This window comes from Peromyscus leucopus, chromosome 4 (genome assembly GCF_004664715.2).
Source record: "Peromyscus leucopus breed LL Stock chromosome 4, UCI_PerLeu_2.1, whole genome shotgun sequence".
In the NCBI taxonomy this organism is placed as follows: Eukaryota; Metazoa; Chordata; class Mammalia; order Rodentia; family Cricetidae; genus Peromyscus; species Peromyscus leucopus.
This window is the reverse complement of record NC_051066.1, coordinates 133109723-133133424: the sequence shown is the minus strand read 5'-3', so window position 1 is coordinate 133133424 and position 23702 is coordinate 133109723. Positions and strand designations below refer to the sequence as shown.

Genomic DNA, 23702 nt, shown 5'->3' with positions numbered 1-23702 from the left:
GGATCCAGGTATTATGAGGGAAGAAGCTCACGTTTATTGAGTGCCTACTGTGTACAGGCCTTTACTTATATATGTGTAATTTCATTTAATTCTCACCCCAATTCTGTAAGTGATTTTTCAGAGTTCGATGAGGAAACTAGAGGTCAAGGAAAGTAACTTGCCCAAGACAGCGGAGGCATGGGATGAGAGTGATTAGAACCAGGTATGAATGGCTTTAATTTTATTTCCCACATTATTTCCACTCTACATCACCTGTGTAAGAGGCTGATCTGTCCGGTATGCTGACTAAGCTCAAATACTACCCCTTCCCGGAAGCCTTGCCAACCCACACAGCCCTCTCCCATAAAAGCCCACAGCTGTCATTAGTACGCAGCTGGCAGCACTCAGCACACTCTCCTTCCTTACTCTGTGATCAGGGATACTTGTAAATGGTAGGGCACAGAGATGCACAGGTGGCCTGAGAATCTCAAATGTCATCTGCAAAGACCCAAGAGATTGATCCAAACAACTCCCCCATTCTTCAGAGGGAAGAGCAGAGAACCACCAGGAGACCAACTGTCTGAAGTCACGCAGCAGTTTAGCACCAGAACTGAGAACAGAACCTTGGCATTCTGCCTTGCAACCCCGCCCCCCCACCTTTTTTTTAAAGGATTCTATCATTTTAGAATTAATCTTAGGACAAGACTTGTTATTCCAATTTAATTAGGGAGGGTCATCCCTGAGATGTGCAGATTGGAATCTTCTTCACTTCTGGGCCAGGTATCAAGCCCTTTTACCTCCCAAATGCAGGCAACCCATGGATTGTGCCTAGTACAAGGCACATAGAAAAAGATCCATGGGTGTTAGAAATTGTTATTATACTTGTGCCTTACTGTCCCCTCTGTGGTACAGACTGTTGTTCCCCAAGGTTGCCTACACTGTCAGATACCACTGGTGACACCAGCAAGGCAGTGACTTCAGAGGCAGGGCCATGAACAGGACACAGGGGTTCAAGCCGCCATGCATCCTGACTCTTCTTGACCTCATCTTATCTGTAAGAACCAGGGACTACGCTATCTGGTCTCACTCCCTGTTCCGAGATTCTAGAACATCCTAGGGCCCTTGACAGGAGACCCCGGCTCTCAATGGAACCCTTCAACTAGGACCTTTGTCCACCACAGAGACAAGCAGCTGTGGCTCACAACCACACACTGGCTGGCTCTGCTTCCAGGTGTCACCATCTAAGCAGGGTTCAACTTTAAACAACAGATGGCCCACAGAAGACCCGAGTCTTCTCCAGCACAGACACCTCTCTGGGCACACCCACTTCTCTTTGCAGACCGAGGAAGAGCAAAACGGCACTGGGGATTCTGGAAAGGTGGGTACACTTCTTGACTGGTAGGAGTGGACTTGAGTCGGGGGCCTCTCCCTGCTCTGCGGGCACCAGCTCTGTACCCTCGCAGGAAAGCTTCTCTCCCTGGGGCTGTTTCAAGGCAGGGTGGCATTTACAAAGTGCGTCTAAAGATGCTTCACTTGATCTTCATGACAACTCCTGGAGCCTCCCCCATGACCCCTTTTACAGATGGGACAGCTGAGACTTACAGAGTCCAAGGGTCTCATCCAAAGTCAACCCCCCGCTGAAGCTGGTACAACCAAGAATTCAGAGTCTAAGACATCCAACACAATAATCAAGGGTGGTCATAGTAAGGTCAATTCCTCTCCAATTCATCCTGGTCCTAGCAAGACCAAGTTTCACAGACCTCTGTTCACCTGCCCACTCAGGGCAGCCTCAAAAGTTCTGACCACAACCCTACAGCCCAGCTGCCTAAGAGGCCACACCCCCTCCCTGCAAAACTTCATTACTCAAGTTGGCAAGAACGCAGCCCCCACCCCCAGCTGGGTCTAAATAAACGCCCAAGTGATATCACATCCTGCGGTAGGCTCCAAAATAGCCCAGGCCTGCCCACAAGCAATCACAAAGTGCCAGGCCATGCAGGGCCAAGCCAGCAGGGATACCCAGCCCAGGGCGCCCTCCACACACTCAAGCAACTAAAGCAGAAGCCTCGGAGCAGGAAGGCCCCCTTCTTCCCCCCTCGCCAGACAGCCTGGCCCCACCATCCTGGTCTCCCTGGTCTAGAGGCCCCAAGCCTCATTGCCCCAGCGCCAGCCCCTGCCCCAGCGCCAACCCCATGGAGCCTCGGCCGCGGCCAGCCTGCGGGATGACTCCGCCCGGCCCGACCCGGACACCCCACCACTCACATTGCTTCAAGAGCTCCAGACACAAAGCCATGAGGGCCGGATGGGGGTCAGAGACCCAGAGACCCGGCAGAGACAGAAAAGGGAGAGGGAGAGACAAGGAGCAGAGAGAAGGGGTGACAGGGGGTCGGGCAGAGAAGCAAGGGAGCAAGATCGCTCCCGGGAGAGGAGCAGGCTCGGAGGGAGGCGGCCAACGCCGGAGACGGAGCAGTGAGGCCACCGACACAGATGCACGGACGAGAGGCAGGGAGAGCGAGGCGGGGGGCCGGGTCCAGAGAAGTGGGGCGCTCGGACAACAAGGAGAGGCAGTGACAGCCACAGCGGACAGCTTTGGAAAGGCAGAGTGGCTCTGAAGTTAGGGAGCTGGGGAGATATTGGGGTTCAAGGAAACCACTAAGGGATGCAGAAGGGTCTCTGGAGGCTCCGGAGAAGAGGGAACCCCTGGGGAAATATGGAGTAGGTGGAGGCAACCCCCAGGAATCAAGGAGGACCCCCCCAAAGGATGTGTGGTAAGCTCAGGGGAGGCCTGGGGGAGTGGAGCGTGTTCTGAAGGTGAGGCCCCCAAAGATCTAGGGGGGGGTGTCCCGAAGAATGGGGGTGCCAGAACCCGTGGCTGTGAGAGAGGAGGAGAGGAGCGCTGGGAAAGGGGACCCGAGATCCCGGAGCGAGGGAGGGGCCGAGAGCGCGAGGGCAGAGACAAAGAGACAGCGAGCTGGGGAGAGACAAAGCGGGCGCAGCGGGGACACGGGCCGGAGGGCCGGCGGCCCGACACAAGGACGGAAGCGCGGGCGGACGGACGGACGGACAGACGGGAAGACAGGGCAGGGCAGGGCCGGGCGGGGGCGGCGCCCGTCTCCTCGCGGGGCCGCGGCTGCTCCGGGCGGCGCTGGGCGGGCCCCGGGCGTCCGGGCTGAGGAGGCGACGGCGGCGACGACGTGGGTCGGACAGACGGACGGAGTGACGGACGGACTGGCGGCAGCTGCGGCCAGTGGCGGGCACTCACCCTCCTCCCTCACGCGGCCCGGCCCGAGGCTCCGGTTTTGTACGCCCGAGAGGCGGGGCCTCCGGGTTAAAGCCCCGCGCCGGCCCCGCCCCTCGCGTCAGCCGCGCGCGCGCGCCGCCCGGGATTCCGGGGCCACCAGGGGGCGCGCGCCGCCGGGGAAGCTGCGCAGGCGCGCACGCGTCCCGCGCGGCCCACGCCCTGGCCCGCCGGCCCCGAAAGGGAGCGCGCGCCCACGCCGGCTCGCGCATGCCCGAGCTGGGGGGGGCTCCGCCCTCTCGGACCGCCCCGCCAAACCGGTTCCAGCTGGAACGCCACGCACGGTCTGTACAGCAGGCGGAGCGGCCCGGTGTCCGTGCGGGCCACCCCGGTGGCGACGCCTTGCTGTGGGTAGGGAAACTGAGGCTGAGGAGGGAGCCCACTGTGGGCTTTTCGTCCTGCACGCAGGTCCTAGCTACTCAGCAGCCTAGCAGTTTCTGGTTGCCCCTCCCATCCCCGGATGCGCTTCCAAGGATCCTAAGGATGAGTTCAGTATCACACCTGTGTGACCTTAGGAGAGGTGATCAACCTTTCCGTGCCTGTCATTCTCTGTAAAATGTGACAAAAGCACACGATGCTGTACGAACCCATTCCTGCTTCTTCCCTGAGTCCCCTCCCTTCCCGCAGACCGGCTCTCTGCTTACAGAGCTTGCCAGGCACAGGCAGATCTTGCCTGGTGGCTAATGCAAGCCGGTTGCCTGCGCTTTCTTCATCTGGATCTTATGGAAGGCTACGAGGAATGAAAAGGTAACGCTGTTTCCAGTAGACGTCTTCCTTTTGCATTAAGACGTGAGGATGAAGAGAGCAACAAGCTCATTTGATGCCAGGCACCGTGCTAGGCACTTTAAAAGCAGTAGCTGGCTATACCGTGCTAGTATTCCGTTTCATTTGCTTGACTTAGGAAAAGGCAAAGTAAATTCCTGATGGGCTCTGACACCCCAAGCCAACCCACCATGAGAACTCTTTATCTCACCTCTACTCTTCCAATTCAGTAACACACTCCGTGTATAACCTTGGGCAAGTCCCCTTTTCTCTTTGGGACTTGTGGGTCCCATATGTCCCCTGGAGAGAAATGAGGCAGAAACAGAACTTTCACAATGGAGTCTTTGACCCTCTGAATCCAGCTCAGTGGATTGAAAAGAACTCATGGGCAGCTTCAATTTGGACGTCACCAAATCTGAGACCTTCTGATGGTGATCTTTTCGGGTCCTGTACTGTGTGTATGGGGAATCGTCTGTGTACTGACTGGGTTCTTGCCCAGGGGCTCCAAGTCAGGCTAGCCTCCCTGCAAAGTGGAGTTGGCTGGACCCAGGCCTGAGGTGTGGGGCTGACAGGCAGGCCTTAGATCCTCCTATGGGATCCTGGGATTCTGGTAAAGGGTTCTTTCCAGATAGGTGTTGTCCTGGCAGAACTGGCAGCTAGAGAAGTGAAAGCTCTCCCCACCCCCACCCCCCACCCCCCTTTAAATTTTTTTTTAAGAGACAGGGTCTCTCTATGTAGCCTTGGCTGTTCCGCACCAGGCTGGCCTCGAACTCACAGAGATCCTCCTGCCCCTGCTTCCCAAGTGCTGGGACTAAAGGCGTGCGCTGTCACACCCAGCTTCAGTTTTGAAACTATATCCATACTTAAAATCCCCAGCTTGAACCTGGCTGAGCCCCCCCCCCCCATGGGTGTTAAGCTAATAATGCCGGAGCAGGGAATGGGGAAGAGGAGCAACCAGGAACTGCTAAGCCACTGAGTCGCTAGGAACCCTGTGCTGGGCGAAAAGCCCAGAATGGGCTCCTTATGTTATGCATGAAAGGTAGCTGAGCAAGCCAGAGAGAATTAATCCAGTAAACAGTCTTCCCCGTGTCCCTGTCCTGACCTCCCTCAATGACAATGACAGACTGGGACATGGAAGGGTAAGATGAAATAAACCTGCTCTTCCCTAAATTGATTTTGGCATGGTGTTGATCCCAGTGATAGAAAGTAGACTCACGCACTGCTCTGCCTCTAGGGTGACCAGATGCCCCTCTCTTGTTTGGCCTAAAAGTTTCAATTCTGGGTTGGAGGCCTGCTCATCAGTCCTCAGGTCTGGATCGTATTTCTCTGGATTGCCAGGCGGCAGTGGCGCACGCCTTTAATCCCAGCACTTGGGAGGCAGAGCCAGGAGGATCTCTGTGAGTTCGAAGCCAGCTTGATCTACAGAGTGAACTCCAGGACAGGAATCAAAACTATACAGAGAAACCCTGTCTGGGGCAGGGGTGGGGTGGGGGTGGGGGATGACGACAGCGTGGACGGACCTTGATGAGTGATAATTTGTGAACTCAGTTCATAGTAGGCACTCAGTTACCTAGGAATATCTGGGACAAAGGCACGGTAGAACCCAAGGAGAGAGCCTGCCTTCTACCCAGTCAGGAAAGACGCCTATTTCAGCAGCAGGAAATGTTGATATTCTTCCGGGGAAGGTCTCCTGAATCCTATCACCTCTGACCCTATGGCCCTGATGGGGCCACTGTCCCCTGCCTGACCAGTGTGGCAGCCTCTGTAATCCTGCTCTGGCTGCCAGATGATTCTCCTGCTCTGTGTCAAGTCCTTGGGTTGCTTCCTTCCTAATCCCACATGACAATGAAGAACTCAAGGCTTTGAGAAACTTTTCTCCTTGACCTATTTGCTGAGTGACCTTGACTATGACACTTCCTCTAGGCTGCAGCGGCTTTGTGAACCACCCACCCCACCCCCAATCCGAGGTAGGGGTGTGTGTGTGTGTGTGTGTGTGTGTGTGTGTGTGTGTGTGTATAACTGGGTTAAGTCAGGAATGGCAGGTTTGTGTTACTCTGGCCATGGCAGACATCATTAATTCATGGTGGCACATTTAATCTGCTTAACTCAGATTAAATCTCAATCCTTAGCTCCAGGGACCAGAAATGACACACAAATCACAGAATGTTTGCCTGACAGTCTGGGGATTGGATGGGCTGAGCAGACAGGGATCTGCAGTGGAATAACCAAAGATTAGAGTAGACTAGGCTTGGGAGACAAGACTGAGAGATTTTGTTTGTTTGTTTGTTTTGGTTTTGGTTTTTCGAGATGAGGTTTCTCTATGTAACAGTTCTGGTTGTCCTGGAACTTGCTTTGTAAACCAGGCTGGCCTCGAACTCACAGAGATCCTCTGCCTTGCCTCCGGAGTGCTGGGATTAAAAGTATACACCGCCACCACCCAGCTAAAACTAAGGGCTTTTGTTCACCTCCCTTCCTATGTATATGTGTAGGGGAAGGAAAAGGAATCCTAGAAACCAGAAGAGTTCTAAGGGATGGGAGAAGGGACAAAAAGAGAGGGAAAGAAGCGGCTTCTTTCTTGGATGGTTACAGATAAGACCGTTCCTCACACCCAAGGTCTAGATCACCGTCGTGAGGCCCCGGAGGGACAGGTGCCTTTTCAGAGTGACACAGCAGTACTGAGACAGGAGCTCTGCGCCTCCGGACAGGACGCAGGAATATTTTCTAGACTGGAATTTAGCCAGCTCAGCCTAGAGCTTCCAGTATGGGCAGAGAATGACCCTAAGCCTAGGTGTGTGTGTGTGTGTGTGTGTGTGTGTGTGTGTGTGTGTGTGTGTGTGCGCGCGTACACCCTCTCTCTCCTGCACTGTGTTCACATGTAAAGACAGAATGTAACTGGCAGGATCAGGGTGCCACACAGTAGTCCCCCACCCCCATGCCACTTGCTGAGGTCCCTGTGTGGTGTCTTGGCTTCGGAGTCTGTGTGATGTGATTCAGAGGGAGTGGGAAGACGTGGAAGGGAGGAGGGGAAGCCCAGACCTGGGAGCTCAGAGGAGGGAAAGGAAGAGAGACAGAGGGTGGAGGAGAAACAGAAGGGAGAGAAGGGGTGGGGGAGCCGAGGGAAGGGATGGGAGGGAGCCTTTCACTGCTCTGGCTTCCTCTCAGAGGGATGACGGGAGAGGCAGCAGGATCCGAGGCAGACCACAGGGTCACAGCATGGCCCTCAGGTCCCCTCCTAGGTGTCCTCTGGCTGGGGAGGGGCATGTACAAGTGGCAGTTGAGCCACTGCGGACCGCCTGCCAGTCACCTGCCAGAGCTATTTCTGGAATGTGGAAACTGGGTCAGGAAGGGGGAGGGAGGATGGCGGTGCTGGCGGTAGAGCTGGGAAGGCTGCCAGCAGGGAGTAGTGGGTGGGCAGCCGCATGCCCTGGCTCTGCCACTCTGGAGCAGTGGCTTCTGCTAGGCGCCCACTGCCTCAGTATACACCCTGCACCCGCCTCTTCCCACCTGCCTGCATCTGGTCTGTGAGCACATGTCGGGGCGGGGTGTGGGGGGGAGACAAAGAGCTATATGCCTCTCAGCAACACAGGCTCAGAACAAAGGGGTGGGCAGGGTGGGCAGGAGGGGGACCTTCTGAGTGGGAGACAGTGGCTAGGTGTTGGTGCGTGTCTGTGTAGAGGGGGTGATGACAGGCAGAGTTGCCATGTATGGCTGTACAAGTTTTACACTGATTAAGGATACTCCATTTTAGCTGGGTGTGGTGGCTCATGCCTTTAATTCCAGCACTCAGGAGGCAGAGGTAGGCGGATCTCTGAGTTCGAGGCCAGCCTGGTCTACAAAGAGAGTTTCAGGACAGCCAGGGCTACACAGAGAAACCCTGTCTAAAAAAACCAAAATAAATAAAAAAAATAAAAATAAAAAAAGATGCCCCATTTGTGCATTTGGGTGCTAATCACAAAAAGTACAGATGTAATTTCTGGCAGGTGGAAGTAAAAGCATCATGGTGACTTTTCAGTAGATGGCGGTGAAGGATTGTGAGGAGCAATGCCCTTTCTTTTTGTGCCCAGCACAAAACTACCACATGGACCAGCTGCAGCTCTCGCCAGAGACCTGAAAATCTGGTGGCTTTGGTTTTCCTAGGTGGCATGTGAGTTTACCTGCTGAGCAAGAGAGAGGAGCAGAGGACAAGCAGGAGCAGGTATGTGACTGTCACTGGAATCTACAGTGAAGGCCGGTGGGAAAACTTGGGAGTGTCAGTCTACTAAGGCATGCTTTCCTCACAGGTGTGTGGGCTTGCGCTTTGATGGAGACACACAGGCATGTACTTTGTGTGCAGGGGTATGTTGAATTAGGGTGTACACATGTAAATATATGAGTGCCACTATATATGTGTCTTCAGAACTTTGTGTGTATACACACATTTATTCACGTGTGTGCACATGCAGATGTGGGTGGGTGTGTATATGTTGGGTGTCATTTTCAGTCTCTACCTGATTTTTGAGAAACGTCCTGATTTGGCTAGGCTGGGTGACTGGTGAGGGATCCCGTCTTTGTCTCCCCAGAGCTAGGATTACAGGCTGTGGTGGCTTGAACGAGAGTGGCCCTCGCAGGCTCATACGCGTGCATACTTAGTTCCTAGTTGGTGACTGTTAGAGAAGGATTACAAGTAGGAGGAGGCGTGGCCTTGTTGGAATAGACATGGCTTTGTTGGAGGAAGTGTGTCACTGGGGTTTCAAATGTATATGCCAGACCCAGTACCTGCCTCCCTCCCCACCCCCCCCCACCCCCCCTACCCCACCCCCACCCCGCTGCCTAAGATCAGGATGTAAAGCTCTTAGCTTCTTCTGCAGCACCATGCCTACCTTCTTGCCACCATGCTCTCCACCATGGTGATAATGGACTAAGCCTCTGGAACTGTAAGCAAGACCCAATTAAATGTTTTCCTTTATAAGAGTCACCTTGAGGGCTGGAGAGATGGCTCAGAGGTTAAGAGCATTGACTGCTCTTCCAGAGGCCCTGGGTTCAATTCCCAGCAACCACATGGTGGCTCACAACCATCTGTAATGAGATCTGGTGCCCTCTTCTAGCCTGCTGCATACATAATAAATAAATAAATCTTAAAAAAAAAAAAAAAAAAGAGTCACCTTGAGCCGGATGGTGGTGGTTCACACCTTAACTCCCAGCACTTGGGAGGCAGAGAGAGGCAGGAAGACCTCTGAGTTAGAGGCCAGCCTGATCTACATAGCAAGTTCCAGGACAGACAGGGCTACACAAAGAAACCCTGTCAAGAACCACTCCCCCTCTCCAAACAAAGAGAGTCGCCTTGGTCATGGTGTCTTGTCACAGCAATAGAACACTAAGACAGGTATATTACCACACCTGGCTTTCCCCTCCATGGTACTGGTGATCAACTTAGGTCCTCATGCCTGCACAGCTGGCACTTTACCAACTGAACCATCCTTCCAAACCCATTTTCATACTAGAGAGATGGGTGGATGGGTGGGTGAACGGATGGATGGATGGATGGACGGATGGATGGGTGGGTGGTTGGATGGATGGATAGGTGGATGGAGAGATACTGAGGTTGAGACTGAATCAGTGATCTCAGTTCTCAATTCTTCTTTGTATTCATGCCCTTTGCTATATCTCACAGAAGCTCTGTGGCATCAGCTTTGGATTAGTGACTTGCTTTGATCAACTGGTTATTTGCAGATGTGAAACCAAGAGACTTGAAATGTGTTACAAAATGAGGTTGTCTTCCTATCCTCTGCCACCTCCACGGGAAGGACATGGCCTGGTTGGGACACTGACTCCTGAACAGTCTCTGGGCGCAGGGAATAGGACACAGGGAGCCATGCCAGCCGATGCTGTGGGATGTTCTGTATGTCCTGTGGGAGCCCTTCTTGGGTTCCTTGTGGTGTTACCCAGCAGGTCCGTATAGAGGATGATTAGGACCATGGGCCTGAGTGCAGGTGTTTGAGATGGTCTGCACTTGGCTGTGCTGGGGGATGGTCTGTATGTCAAGTTGTTCTGATTGGTTAATAAATAAAACCTGATCGGCTGTGGCTAGGCAGGAAGGATAGGCGGGACTAACAGAGAGGAGAAATAAAAGGACAGGAAGGCAGAAGGAGACGCTGCAGCCGCCGCAATGACCAGAGACGCTGCAGCCGCCGCCATGACCAGCAGCATGTGAAGACGCTGATAAGCCACCAGCCACGTGGCGAGGTATAGATTTGTAGAAATGGATTACTTTAAGATATAAGAATAGTTATTTGTAGAAATGCGTTACTTTAAGATATAAGAACAGTTAGCAAGAAGCCTGCCACGGCCATACAGTTTGTAAGCAATATAAAGTCTCTGTGTTTACTTGGTTGGGTTTGAGCGGCTGTGGGACTGGCGGGTGACAAAGATTTGTCCTGACTGTGGGAAAGGCAGAAAAACTCAAGCTACAAGCCGACCTGCAAACTCATGAATAAGGACTTCCTGCTGTTCCTCACTGTTCACCCCACAGCAGTACTGAGATTGGTACACAAGGTAGAGGTGGCTGCAGTAAGAACCAAGAGTATCACACTGGCTCCAGGACCAAGCAGTGAGGAAGCAACTAGGCACTCCTAGAGCAGGCTTGAGAAAGATGCCTGGGATCTGTGTGGGTCAGAACCCTCCGTGAAAGTCACATATAGTGACGTAAGTGAGCACACACTCGGGCAAGAGCTGGCTCCTTTGGACTTTAAAGAGAGAAGAACTCACAAAAGGAACAGTCAATCTGTCTGTCAGGGACACTTAGGAGAAATAGGAAGAGCCTAGAACTTGCTGAGTTGGAAAATAAATCTGTCAACTTCAGCCTCCAGCCAGTAGATCATTCTCAAATTAAGATAAAGCCTGGGATAAAGATCAAACCAAAGTCACTACCTGTTAAAATACCACACAGGCTGAGTGCAATGGTGCAGGCCTTTAATCTCAGCACTCAGGGACAGAGGCAGGCTGATTTCTGTGAGTTCAAGGCCATTCTGCTCTATATAGGGAGTTCCAGACTAGTCAGAGCTACATAGACCCTATCTCAAAAAAAAAAAAAAAAAAAAAAAAAAAAAAGCATTTGCTATTCTTACAGAGGATGGGGTTTGTTTCCCAGTGTCCACATTGGTACCTCACAGCTGGCTGTAACACCAGTTTCAGGGGATCCGACAGACTCTTCTGGCCTCCATGGGCACCTGCATGTATGTAGTGCACATACAGAAAGCAGGCACAGGCACACGCACATGCACACACACATACGTACTTCTCAGGTGGTCAAAGGAGCTATCAGGAAACTCAGTGGTGTGGTCCCACAGAAGCCTGACATGCCCAAAGTAGGAATAATTAAGTAAAGAGAGGCCCAAATCAAAAGTGGCTGTGGATATGACTTTGGCATAAACAGTTACATGAAATTAAATTGAGTAAATTAAATGTGTTTGAGCTAGGCCAATCAGCTTTGGCTAAAGTAGATGTACCCTTCTACTGTCCTAGGGAGGAAGCAGGCTGAAGCCCAGAGTTGATAAATATGAACTCAGTGTAGGAAATCTTCAGGAATATTCACCTATCTCAAAGGATGTGCTCATGAGGTTGTCCAAAAGGATTTCAGAATCACCCTGAGTCAGTAAGTCCCTGAATCCCTGGTCTTTCACTTTTGAACAGAGTATAAGCGGCAGTTGTCTTGTCCGTATTTTGCTAAGTCAAGTTTTCACTGGGGGAAGAGGGTGTTGGCTACAGGGAGGGTAACCGGTGTTTAGATCACAGGCGATGGGTCAAGAGGAGCTACAGCAGCTGTGGCACAAATCATGGATCGACACTGGCTGTATGAAGTTGGGAGATCTTGGGTGGATAAGTGTTTTCTCTATGAGAGAGGCATGGATTCAGGTTGGGATACAGCAGACTGAAATATTGCCACCCATTCTTCGCCCCTCGCTGTATTCACACCCTTTGCCATTGGGACAGTCTTCTCTGCACTAATGAGAAGGTCCTCACCCTTGACTGAGAGCTCAGTTATGTGCTTTAGCCAACGGAGGTTTGCTCATGTTGAACCTCGCATGTGCTAGGACTGATGCTCGCCTGCCTTCTGCCCTCTTCAAGAGATCCCAGGAGGACCTCGGGTCTCAGGAGAAGAAGGGAAGACCGACAAACCTGGGAATGTCCATTGCTGTATTATGTTTGCTGTGTAGTGTTATTGAGGCGAGAGCTAAGTCATTGAGGGCCCCGCCTGGTTCTGGGATGCACAGCTTATCGTGAATCTTCAGGCTGTTCACTCATGAGTAATGGGGGTTGGAGGAAATTGGTGGGTGAGGGTTTATCTGCAGTGAATTTCTGTGGATGCTTTGTGTCCTTCTAAGCCCATCTTATTCTTTAAGAACTTCTCAGGGGCATGAGAATGTAGAGAATGGGATCTTTACCTGAAACTTCCACGGGAATGCAGCAGAGTTCTAGGACAGCCTGGCAGAGCTGTCTGGATTCCAAATTCAAGAATTCCAAAGCCATAGAATGGCAGTCCCCACCCCAGCCTGGAGCCTTGGAAAGTGGAGGAGCTGGTCGGCTCGACGACAGCTGGTCTAGAAGGAAGGCACTCGTGGAGCCTTCCTTCTCCATACTCCACGTTTTAGGAGGCACCATGCTGCTTTTCACACAGGTTAAAGGTCATGGGGTGGGGGTGGGGCTGCAGTTGTCTTCAGAGGGCTCTGTTAGGGCAAACTGCCCAGCAAAAAGGCTGAGTGGAGATGAAGGACCACCACATGGAGAAGCTGAGGGGGGTAGGAAGCAGCATTGCCCATGCCCAGAAAGAAGGTACCAGGAAGCCCCTTCCAGACAGGACAAAAAATCAGAGCCACACCGCCCTGTGGCTTCAGTTGTTTGGAGTTCCAGAACCAGTAGAACCAGAAAGAACAGCAGTGAACAAGATCGGGGGAGACACTGACCACGACACCTAGCTCCCCACCAAGGTTCTCCAGGTGTAGCAGGAGCCTGGCGCAGCTGCCTGAGAGCGGGGCAGACTGGTCTGCAGTCCTGAGACTGCAGTAGACTGGACTCTTAACATAAAAACAAGGCTCTTCCTTCAGGTCTGCAAGTGGCCAGAGTTTAGGGATCTATCTGCCCTGGCATATCCACTAGGGGCGGGATGGGAGGTCTGGGAAGGGGAGGAGAGGTCTGGGGAGGGGAGGTGAGGTCTGGGGAGGGGAGGTGAGGTCTGGGGAGGGGAGGGGAGGTCTGGGGAGGGGAGGGGAGGTCTGGGGAGGGGAAGGGAGGTCTGGGGAGGGGAGGTCTGGGGAGGGGATGGCGGTGAAGTGGGACCACTCTTCCGCTCTGCTCCCTGGAGAGACCAGTTCATTGAATCAGTATGTTGGTTACCTGTGTACATCTCTGTGACACCACACACCAGCTGAGCACCTGAAGGAGCCATCTTTTCTTACTCAGTTCAACCCCATTGCCCTCCATTATCACACAAGGTCAAAGTTGAGGCTGAGACGCAGCTATGACAACACTACCTGTCACATCCCAGCAGATGGTGTTCAGTTAGGATCTGCGCATGTGAGAATATGGCAGGTGAGCCTCCTGCACAGTCCTCAGCACCCCAGGACTCTAGGGGCTGCCTTAGAGATGGGGAAATGGGGCCTGGGAAGAAGGACTAGAAAAGGAAACTCAAGGTTGTCTAACTAACCCAGACTTTGCACTGTTCTCCCTTGGTCTGACTACCTAGTGCTCTCATCTTTAGAGAAGTCCAAACAATCTGAGGAAGGCCAGGCCATCCTGACTGTGAATATGAGGGATAAACTCACCCCACTGGGAAGACTGGGAGCAGATTTAACCCTTCATTACACTCTTCTTGTCTTCCCTGAAGTTTCCTGCCCTCCCTACAGGTTTGTCTAAAGCTAATCCGAAGTGGTGTTTTCCTTTTAGTAAATCCCGCCTACCAGCAGGAGACTGTCTATGCAGAAAGCAGCCAGGGATCCCAGGGTTCCAGACTTCCCCATCATCTGCCCATTGGACAGTCTGTTTCTGCCACCTGTTTAGGTTTCAGTTTGCCAGTGGGAAGTTCAGCGTCAAGGCCACCTTTTCGTTCTCCACCATTCTTTCTGTGGGGACCTATGGGTTCCTCCCCAGCAACCCCCCCAGGCTGCCCCCTGGAACAGTTCCCATGTTCTCCTTGTAAACAATACAAAATGGAACAAAAACACCAACCCTCCTGCATTCCGGTACTCACTTGGAAGCGTGCGACTGTTGCTGAGGCTGCCGGTGCTGGGCGGTGGGGAGAGGGACTGCAGGGAGACACTGTCCTCCTCCTGCGAGCAGCCCGCCTGGATGGCTCGCAGGTAGCTGTGGCTGCGTGAGCGGAAGTAGCTGGGCAGCGGCAAATCAAGTGCCTCTGCCGCTGTGGACTCGGCTTCACTGCAGGCTGACTCACAGGCTGCCTCGTACTGGTCACTCAGATCTGCCTCCCGGACCTGTCCAGACAGAGAGAGGCAGGCATCAGAGGTCTACTCAGCTTCCGGGCTGCAGGGTTTTCCTGCCTGATCCTAGCCTGTCTCTCCTCCTTCCACCTCACTCAGGGCACAGGCAGGCAATTAAGTAAACAGTCCCTCTTAGCTCGGTGGGCCTCAGTTCTTCCAGCCACAATGAGTGCTGGGATATTACAGGATGCTAACAAGACTGAATCTTCTTGTCTGTACTAATCTACTGAAAGAGTTTAAGACCACACCTCAATTCAGCATGAAAGAAGGCTGCGATTCATTAGTAATGCCTGCCCTGAATGTTGGACTAGGGATCTTATTAGGTGTGGTGGATATCTACCACTGTAAGGTCTACTAACTTCTATAAGCAAAAACAAAACAAAAACCAAACAACCCTCAAGGGCCAGTGAAAGGAAGATATTTGTCGAGGGTACCTAGTGAGGACGGAGCAGAGCAGCACTCCAGCTATGCATGTAAGGCATGATAGTCTAGTGGATGCTGGGGTGTGGGGAGACAGTCTGGAGGAGCAGAGGCTGGGACGAGCTGGTGCAGTAGCTTGTGGAAGAAGACAGATTGGAATGAGGGTAGTGGCCGTGAGGACCACTGATGTCTGCTAGGGCAATGTGGAGAATGGTTCTGGGTATGTTTGCCACCCCAAACTTACTTTAGCTCATCCACACAGTTCCTAAGCATCCCTCCAGAGATGACCACCCAGGATCCTGGAAATTGGAAGCTAGGGGTGTGACACAGGGGGGCCTCGCCACACATAACACTGCAGATTCTGGGTGGGGCTTACTGACTCCAATTTCAGGCTATGTTGGTAGCTAGGGACCATGTAGCATAAGCTAAAGGGTCAGCTGGCCACAGATGGGCCCTAGGTGGAAGCCCGAGGGGCCCGTAGCTACAGCAGGAGGCACAGTGGACTGAGTATCATGTGGAGGAAAGATGGATCTGGGTTGGGTCAGCCCTCTGCTAAGTTCTCCTCTCCTTGTCTGCACGAAATGAAACGGCCGGGGTAACAGTCCGTGGATCCTTTAGGTCAGATGCCTAGATGGCCCTTCACACATTTGGGAAGATGTTTGAAAAGGTCTCAACCTGTGCTGTTCAATGTGGTAGCTGTGAGCCACATGCGACTCTGCCATTCAGGCTTAAATCTGTTAGAATTGAATAAAGTTTGGTAGCCATACTAGCCACATTTCACTGGGTCAAAAGCCACATGGACAAATATGGATTGTAAAACACTGGCCACCACTGCAGGAAGTTCTATTGGACAGTCTGCTAAGTTAAAATCAGGCCACATGGTATACTCAAAATACACCTACAGAGGACATTAAAGCATCAGTTATCTTTCAAAGCTGCAAACAGGTATTTTGAGAGCCTCTGTGACTGCCCAGGGCAACAAGGTCTTGCTTTGGAGCTGCTCCCTAACAGAAGAGCTCAGAAAGCGAATGGTCAAGACTAGAAGACAGTTGGCTTCAGCTGCCCGTCTCAGTCCTTGGGATGTGAAGGCAGGGGGATCAGGATTCCAAGGCTAGGTGGGCTACATCGGAAGGTTAAGGCTAGCCTGGGATATGAGACCCTGTCTCAAAACAACAAAACCAAGATTACACGAGCTAACTCATTATCTGAGCAGGGTCCAGGAAAGAGTCGCTGGTCACATGCACTGGACAATTCAGGTGGCTGTGTGGAATGAACAAACAAAGTGTTTATCAATGTGTAGTCAGATGCTCCCAAACTGCGCCGAGGTGTCAAGGAGTCTGTGTGAGGCTCCCTGAATGCTTCCTATGTATAGGCTTTGCATGTTAGTGTCCTGTAATGTCCTGTAACGCACCATGCATGGCTGGAATCAGGAGACAGCCAGCACAAGCCTCGCCACTATGGGTATGTGCCCTGGGAGACAAGCCCACTCCTGGCTAAGATGAAAGGCCGAAAGAGTTCCAAGTGCATTTCCTGCCCCCCTTTTCTGACCTTGGGGCTGAGAGGAGAGGGACACCCTCCAGGAAATTATATCTCTATAGGAAGTACAATTCAGGCAGCCAGATACAGCCACACTGACATCCCATCTGCCAACTTTTATCAAGCTGAAAAGTCTCCACATTCACTTCAACATCCCCATATCCTTAAAGGTCCTGCTGGGGCTCTGGAAAGGGGAAAACTGGGGGATCTGGGACCTGGCAGAGAATGCCTCCCAGCCCCCAACCTGTCCAAACAAAAGTCTTCCTGATCTAACCCAGGTTTTGGGAGAGAGGCAGAGGGAGGGCCTCCAGGAGTGAGTGCGGTACCACCTAGCTGATACCAAACTGGCTAGGGAGCATCTGAACCACCAGTGTCCCTGGCCTGACCCAGGCTTCAGGGGGAGGCAGAAGGCATTAGGGAGAAGTTCCATTGCCCTGCAGTGACTTCTTGTTCATCCACAGAGCCTGGCTCATGCAGTCCTAGTTTTCAGAACAAACTAAGCCACAGGGAGTGCAGAGTCAGGACACAAATGTGCAACTGGACTTCATCCTCACTGGGGATGCCTTCCTAACAGCAGCTCTGCTTGTACCTATCCAGGCTGGGTGCTAGGACCCCTCAGCTGAAGGCATAAGACCAACCCTGCACTCTGGTTTGGGGTGCAAGAGAGTGGCAACATACTAACCTGTTGATCATGGCCAAACAACTGGGGGATCAGGGAAGCCTGTCCAAAAACCTGTAGGAGAGAGGAGGTGTGGGTTACAGGAAGGCCAGGCCTGGTCTGGGCTTCTTAGGACTCCTCCCCACCCCAAGCTGGATTCTGTTTCAAAGAGGTTTTGCTTGGCTTTCTCAGGGATGGGAAGCTCATTTCTGGGACTAGCATAAATGAGGATGTGCATTCTCCATTCTTCCATGGATACATTGTCTACCCAGGTAGCCCAGCCAGAAACACAGATCAGAGATGGTACCCAGGCCTTCGTTTTCTGGGCTATGTGTAACTTTGTGGCTATCTATGCAGCTTATGGCACCCAACCTTTTAGGGGTGAAGTTTTGGGGAAGGGAAAAGTCAGAGGCGCCTGGGCTGGACAAGGAACAGTGGGTAAAGTCTGTGGGAACCCCCCAACACAGCAGATTCCTAATATCTTTCTTTATAGCTAAGGGCAAAGGTATTCCGGGTACCTGGAGTCAGGCAGGGCTGGAGAAAGAGGATGTGAAAAACAGAACCATGGAGATGAAGACACACAGGAGACCTAGGGAAGATGTGGTGAAGGAGGGCAGAAAAGGCAGGGAGGGAGGGGAGAAGGGAAGAGAGGGAAGGAGGGAAAGAGAAATGGGAGGGCAGACACAGGGAGACTGAGAAAAAAGAGAGCCGGGGAGATGGGTGAGGCAAGACGTGACATGCCTACTAAGAAAACACCCAGTAAGCCTCTGCCTGGCTGGGTGCTGGGCTAGGTCACGGGGACCTACAGGGAACAAGACAGTATGCAAGGAGACTCCTAGTCTCAAGATGCAGAATGACATATAAATCAGCAAACTAATACGATTCCAGGCAGTGACATTGGAAAGCAGGGTCTAGGAACAGCATTGAGGACTACTGTATGCAGGGTGACCAGGAGGGGCCTCTCTGAGGAGGGGACATTTGAGCCAAGCCTGAGACACTGGAGGAGGGAGCTGAGTGCAGCACTCTGGGCAGAGGATAGCACTGTGCCAAGCCCCTGATCTAGTCCCCCTTACCTGGCTGATGCAGCTGGAGTCGTTGAGGCTGTCACTGATGGGGTTGTAGTCCTCTTCCCAGCTGGGGCACTTGGAAGGCAGCAGCATGTCCACTGAATCCAAGCGGTCCAGACTCCTGGGGAGAAGTGGGGAGACAGGGCTCAGCCCACCCACTGTTTAGCCTGGGGGAACTGAGGCCAGAGGGAGAAGACTGTCCGGGATCATTCATCGGGGAAAATGGAAGCACCGCCAGCCTTGGCAAGGTGGTGGTGGTGGTGGTGGTGGTGGTGGTGGTGGTGGTGGTGGTGGTGGTGGTGGTGGTGGTGGTGGTGGTGGTAGTGGTGGTAGTGGTGGCAGTAGTGGTGGCGGCGGCAGCGGCGGCTCCAAGCAAAAGAACTCCCACCTTTGGAGACCTTGTAAGATTTGTGGCAAGAAGGCAGCCCTTACTTGTCATGCCCACTGTGGCCTCAAGGTGGCAGACTGTGCTTGCATTTGACGGTTTTTAGCTAGTTCAAGTCTACAAAACTGAAAATCTGGTGCAATTCCAGAGACTAGAGAAAGGTAGGTAGAGGCCCATAGCCTTGGTATTTACCTAAAAATGCCCAAAAGGACGGCCTCAGGGCCACTATGATGTCCAGGTAAGGACTCTCCTTATGCAGACCCAGTTTGTCTCTTTCTCACATTATCTCACCCTGGAGCCCCCCAGCCTTCCTCTAGAAACAACACATAGCATTGGTCTGTTTGGGGTCCTGACATAGGGCTTGGACTAGACTCCAGCTTTCTGTAGAGAGCTCCTGGTGAGATGCCACCTCATGGTCCCCTTTCATGGAATGGGGGTGACACACTGCTGGGGCTGGAATAAGGACCTCAGGATGCGGATGTGTCAACAGACAGCCACCATTACTATGACTGATCCCTTCCACCAGAGCCTGGCTCTGCTCATGAACTTCCCGTGCACTACCCCTGGGGCACCTCCCCTATGGGAGTGAACCTACCCGTGCACAGGGCTCCTGGGCAGAGTTTACCTGGACCAGCCATCCCAATTCTCACTATGGGCAAGGCTTAACTGTAGGTGGGGCTGTGTGGGGACAAGTTGTCAGCAGGCAGGGCCAGCCTAAGCATGAAGAAGCCCTTGTCGGGGAAGGGGGTGTTCATCTGGACCTGAGGCTGAGAAGCAGGGTCCATCTTTAGGGCTGGGTGCTAGGGTGGCCAAGGGGAGGAAGGCCAGGCTCCCGAGGGACACAGCGTAGAAGTGTGAGGTTCACCCAGGGGACACAGCTGGTCTCAGATCAGCCTTCAGGTTCTGAGACCTTACTCGGGGAAATACTGTCTGGCGCCTGTGGACATACACGAGGGGGCGGAGCTCCACCAGGGCCCTTGTTCTGGACCCCCGGAAGGGCTGCAGCTCACCTGCGCGGGTTGCTCTGCTCTCCCAGAGACTGCTGCGTGGCCCTCAGGTAGCTCTGACGCCGCGCCGCCGTCTTGGGTGAAGGCTTGGGGCTACCACCGCCAGACTCATCACTGTCTTCATCGCCCATGGCCTTGATGTAGCTGCCACTGCGCATGCGCCGGCACGGGATGGGCCCCTCCGCTGTGCTCTCCATCTCTCGAGGGGACAGCAGCGCGGTGCTCCACTCTCCACCTCCGCCGGGCACCTAGAATATCCAGGGACGGGGCTCAGACGGAGTGCGGAGGTCAGGCTGGCTTCCAGCCCATCACTCAGAAAATGGGTCCTCGTGGACCCATTTCCACTTTGGCAACTTGAACCTTCTGTTCTGGCTTTCCTGTAAAGCCAGCATCAGGAAGGCCTGAATCGGGAAGACTACCTGGGTTCTAGAAGCGGCTCTGCCACAGCTTCAGTGCCTGGCCATAAGCAAGAAATTCCAGCTTTCATTTCTTCGGGGATTTCAAGCTGGGTGTGTCCCACCAAACGATCACAATGGCCTCCCTGCAGCCATGCCTACTGGGCACTCCGTGTCTCATCTTCTCTTGTGCCACTCCAGGGGATGGAATATGAACCCATGATGAGACCATCAGGCCCAAGGGAGGGAAGTCACCCACAGAGAGAGACCCCCAAGACCAGGAGTCAGAGCCCGACCCTACAATGGCCACTGGAGATCCCTGAATGGGGAGTCAGAGACCCTAGTACAGCAACACAAGTGTGAAGTCAACATTCTTTCTTCTAGAGGGGGAAACTGAGGCAGAGAGAGCAAGGTGTTTGCCTGCTAGGGTAAGCTGGAAAATGGCTCGGTTTCTGGCGAGGGACCCCCTCACTCCACCCCACCCCCCATCTACAGAACAGGGCTGTGATAGAGGTAAGGGCAGTTCACAGCTTGGGAGGGCATTTCTGGTCACTCTGTTCCAAGTGGCTTTGAGGGGACTCCACTGCCTTTCCATGGCCATCACTGTCAGCTGCTCTGGGGTAGGGTGTGCAGTCTATATACACTCTGGTTCCTTGACTCACACTGTTGGGTACACGGTCACTTTGGGCACATCTTGGCATTTACAAGCTTCAGAAGCTTAAGTCCTGTACTATGTATACACTTTGACACACTCAGAACACATGCCTGGCCTGGTCTCTTGTGTTCCTCAGCAAATGCTCCCAGCATACTTCACACCTCCTCAGGGACACACACCAGCAACCTCATCACAGCCCCTCCAGTGCACAGAGAGATAACTCACATCACACCAGCAACCTCATCACAGCCAGTGTGCACACACAGATAACTCACATCACACCAGCATCATCATCATAGCCAGTGTGCACACACAGATAACTCACATCACACCAGCAACCTCATCACAGCCCCTCCAGTGTGTACACACAGATAACTCACATCACATACCCCTAATCACACTCACACCAGCCATCACTTGGACACACACATATGTCATAAACTGCCACTGCACACCCCGGTCCACAGGTTTCTGTACACAGCAAGCCCTTCACCGAGGATTCAAATGCACACTCCTTGACCAGCATGACCCACTTCGTAGGGACTCTCTCAGCTTTCCCACAAACCCCAGCTGACCATCTAGCCAGCTAGTCACCAGGACCTGTGAATTCTCCATCCTAAATCTCTAGCTGATCCATCCCCCATTCACACTATCCCGGGGGATGGGGGCTCAGAACTTGTGGCCAACCCACCTGCTCACGCTGTTATCCAGCAGGCACAAGCCCCCAGGGCCAAGAGTCCTCTCCTGTGTCTTGGAAGCATCTCCCACATCAGACCCAACCACACCATGTGGAGAAGGTGCAGGTCACACACTTCCCTTAATGTATAAACTAAGGAAGCAGACTGACAGCCACAAGACCCCTAACGATATTTAAAAGGCTGCCTAGATTTCAATTTCCTCCTACTGCAAAGACAGCACCCTTCCCCCACAGTCTCAGTGTCCCTGGAGTTTTATATAGAATGACAAGAACTTGGGCCTTGTCATACCTTGGAGTTCATCTTTTCATAATGCATTTGATGTGACTTCTTCATGCCAGCCAGGTCTGTGCTTGCATACCCTGGGGACAAAGTGCTCACTACTGATAAGAGCATCCTCTCCCACGTGTGATCTGTTCCTGTCACTTCTGTCACTGGGCTCTGTCTACACACTCCGCCATGTGGAACCCTGCCCCACCTCACTGTGCTACAGCAATGTGGAAGCCAAAGCCTTCGGTCACTCTCAGGCCATGAGGCTTTTACTGCGGGAGCTCCTCAGTACACACCCTCATGTGAAAAGGGAAAGGTTCCCCCCACCCCAGGGGTCAGGCCTCGGGGCTGGCGGCCCTAGGCTGCCCCTCACCCACATTGACCCCCATCTGTTCCTGGTTCTCAGGACTGTGGCGCACTTATTTCTTGCTGTGCGACTTTATTACTTCACTCTTGTCCGTCTACCCTTTCTGAGCACTTCCTCCCTGCCAGACTCGGTCCTGGGCACGGGGGAACATGTAGGTGCATCAGATGTGCTCTGTGTCCTCAAGGAGAACCCAGTCTCGTGGGAGTAGCAGGAAGCTGACCATTAGAATGCCATGTCCTGTGAGGTGGGGAGGGAAGACCTAGCTTCCAGATCTGTCATCTAAAGGGCAGGGACATACTTCAGTCTCTTCGGGGCTGGGCTCCCAAGGGCCTACTTAGTACACCTGCTGAGAACATGTGAGCGCGGAGGATCCTCTCATTCACAGGTCCTTCAAACCTCCAACTCCACAGCTGAACAAAGCCCGTGCTCAGCATGGAGCAACCTTACCAGTGAACTGTGCTCCAGCTAAGACTCCAAACCACAGCCCCCCTGCCCCCACCCTCACCCTCCCTGCCCCACCCTGCCCCACCCTGCCCCACCCTCACCCTACCTGCAGGTAATGGTAGGCCAGACCCTGGTGGCAGGACTTGGACTTCAGGAGGCTCTTATCCAAGGTGGCCGAGGTCTTCTGGCAGACCTCGTGGGCATGGCTGAGGGTTAGCGTGGACCAGGAGCCACGTTTGACATAGTTGGTATCAGTGCCCACTCCGAGGCTGGGACAGGTGGCAGGGGGAGCAGGCGGGGGCGGTGGCGTGGTCAGCTCCGTGGTCGTGTTCTTGGTGGCTTTGAGCATGTGTCCACTGATGGTGTTGTAGGCGTGCATGAAGTAGCGGGGCTGGGTACGTTCTGGCTGGCGGCCGAGCGTCATCAGCCCCGAGGCAGGGCCACTGCGGAAGGCACCACCCTCACCGTCCAAGTTGTCGTCTGAACTCCACCAGCCTGAGATGTTGGAGCGGCTCCGCCTTTTGGGCTCCCCGGCCTTGGCCCGTTCCTTGCTCTTGGCTCTCCGGCCTTTCCCGTCCTCCAGGCCACCTTTCTTGTTGCCATTACCACCCACCTTGCCCGTGGTGCCCTCCATCGAGGGTGCCTTAGTGAAGAAGAGCCGTTGAACAGAGTGGACCAGGTGGCGGATGCGGCCAGGACTCTCACCCCTGGCCTTGGCCTCACCCCGGGGGAACTGGAGGGTGCTGAAGCCATCCCGGTGGATAGGCAGCTGCTTCTCAAACTGGTCCAGGAGGTTGGCAGGCAGCCGGTTGATCTTGGTAGCCTGGGCGTGGCTAGGGAACGGGCTTTCCTCGGGCACCTCAAAGTGAGAGTTGTAGTGGATTCGGGGGAAGGTGCTGCTTGGTGGGGGCAGCTGGTTGTTGAGCGGGAAGAGCCCATCCCCCGGCAGCGTGTTTTGCCCAGGGAAGCGGGCTTCGCGGGCAAAGGCCTCTGTGGGCGACAGCAGGTAGGGGTTGCGGTCAGGCCCGGCAAAGAGGGGCTCATGAGGTGGGTCCAGGCTGTCGGAGAGGTGGCGGGGGCGGCTATCACCGAGGCCTTTCATGATCCCAGCCCGTGGGGCAGGGGCCGTTGCCCTAGTGGGGTGCCCGGGTCACCTGTCCCAGGCAGCAGCTGTCCTGGGGAGAAAAGACAGAGGGTGGTCAGCTGGTCAACAGGACTGGACTGGATAGGGCAGGGAGCAGGATGGGGTGGGGCTGAGGATGACTTAAGGCAGGGGGTGTGCCCTTGCCGTCATGGGG

At 53.7% G+C, this 23702-nt stretch overlaps 1 protein-coding gene across 5 annotated transcripts in view; it reads right to left on the bottom strand.

Moving 5' to 3' along the window:
- The window catches only part of Dlgap4 (DLG associated protein 4), a 160449-nt gene that overhangs the window by 46832 nt on the left and 89915 nt on the right, over nucleotides 1–23702 (bottom strand). For 3 of the 5 annotated variants that reach the window (XM_028855600.2, XM_028855598.2, XM_037205373.1), the window contains 5 exons: nucleotides 22511–23579; nucleotides 19582–19826; nucleotides 18193–18307; nucleotides 17144–17194; nucleotides 14259–14499 (listed from right to left, as the gene is read on the bottom strand). In XM_028855600.2, coding sequence (XP_028711433.1) covers nucleotides 14259–14499; nucleotides 17144–17194; nucleotides 18193–18307; nucleotides 19582–19826; nucleotides 22511–23506 — 1648 coding nt within the window. In that variant the 5' untranslated portion in view covers nucleotides 23507–23579. Of the gene's footprint in view, nucleotides 1–2238; nucleotides 3058–3238; nucleotides 3359–14258; nucleotides 14500–17143; nucleotides 17195–18192; nucleotides 18308–19581; nucleotides 19827–22510; nucleotides 23580–23702 lie in introns of those variants that run through there. The other 2 variants (XM_028855603.1, XM_028855602.2) reach the window with 2 other exon arrangements.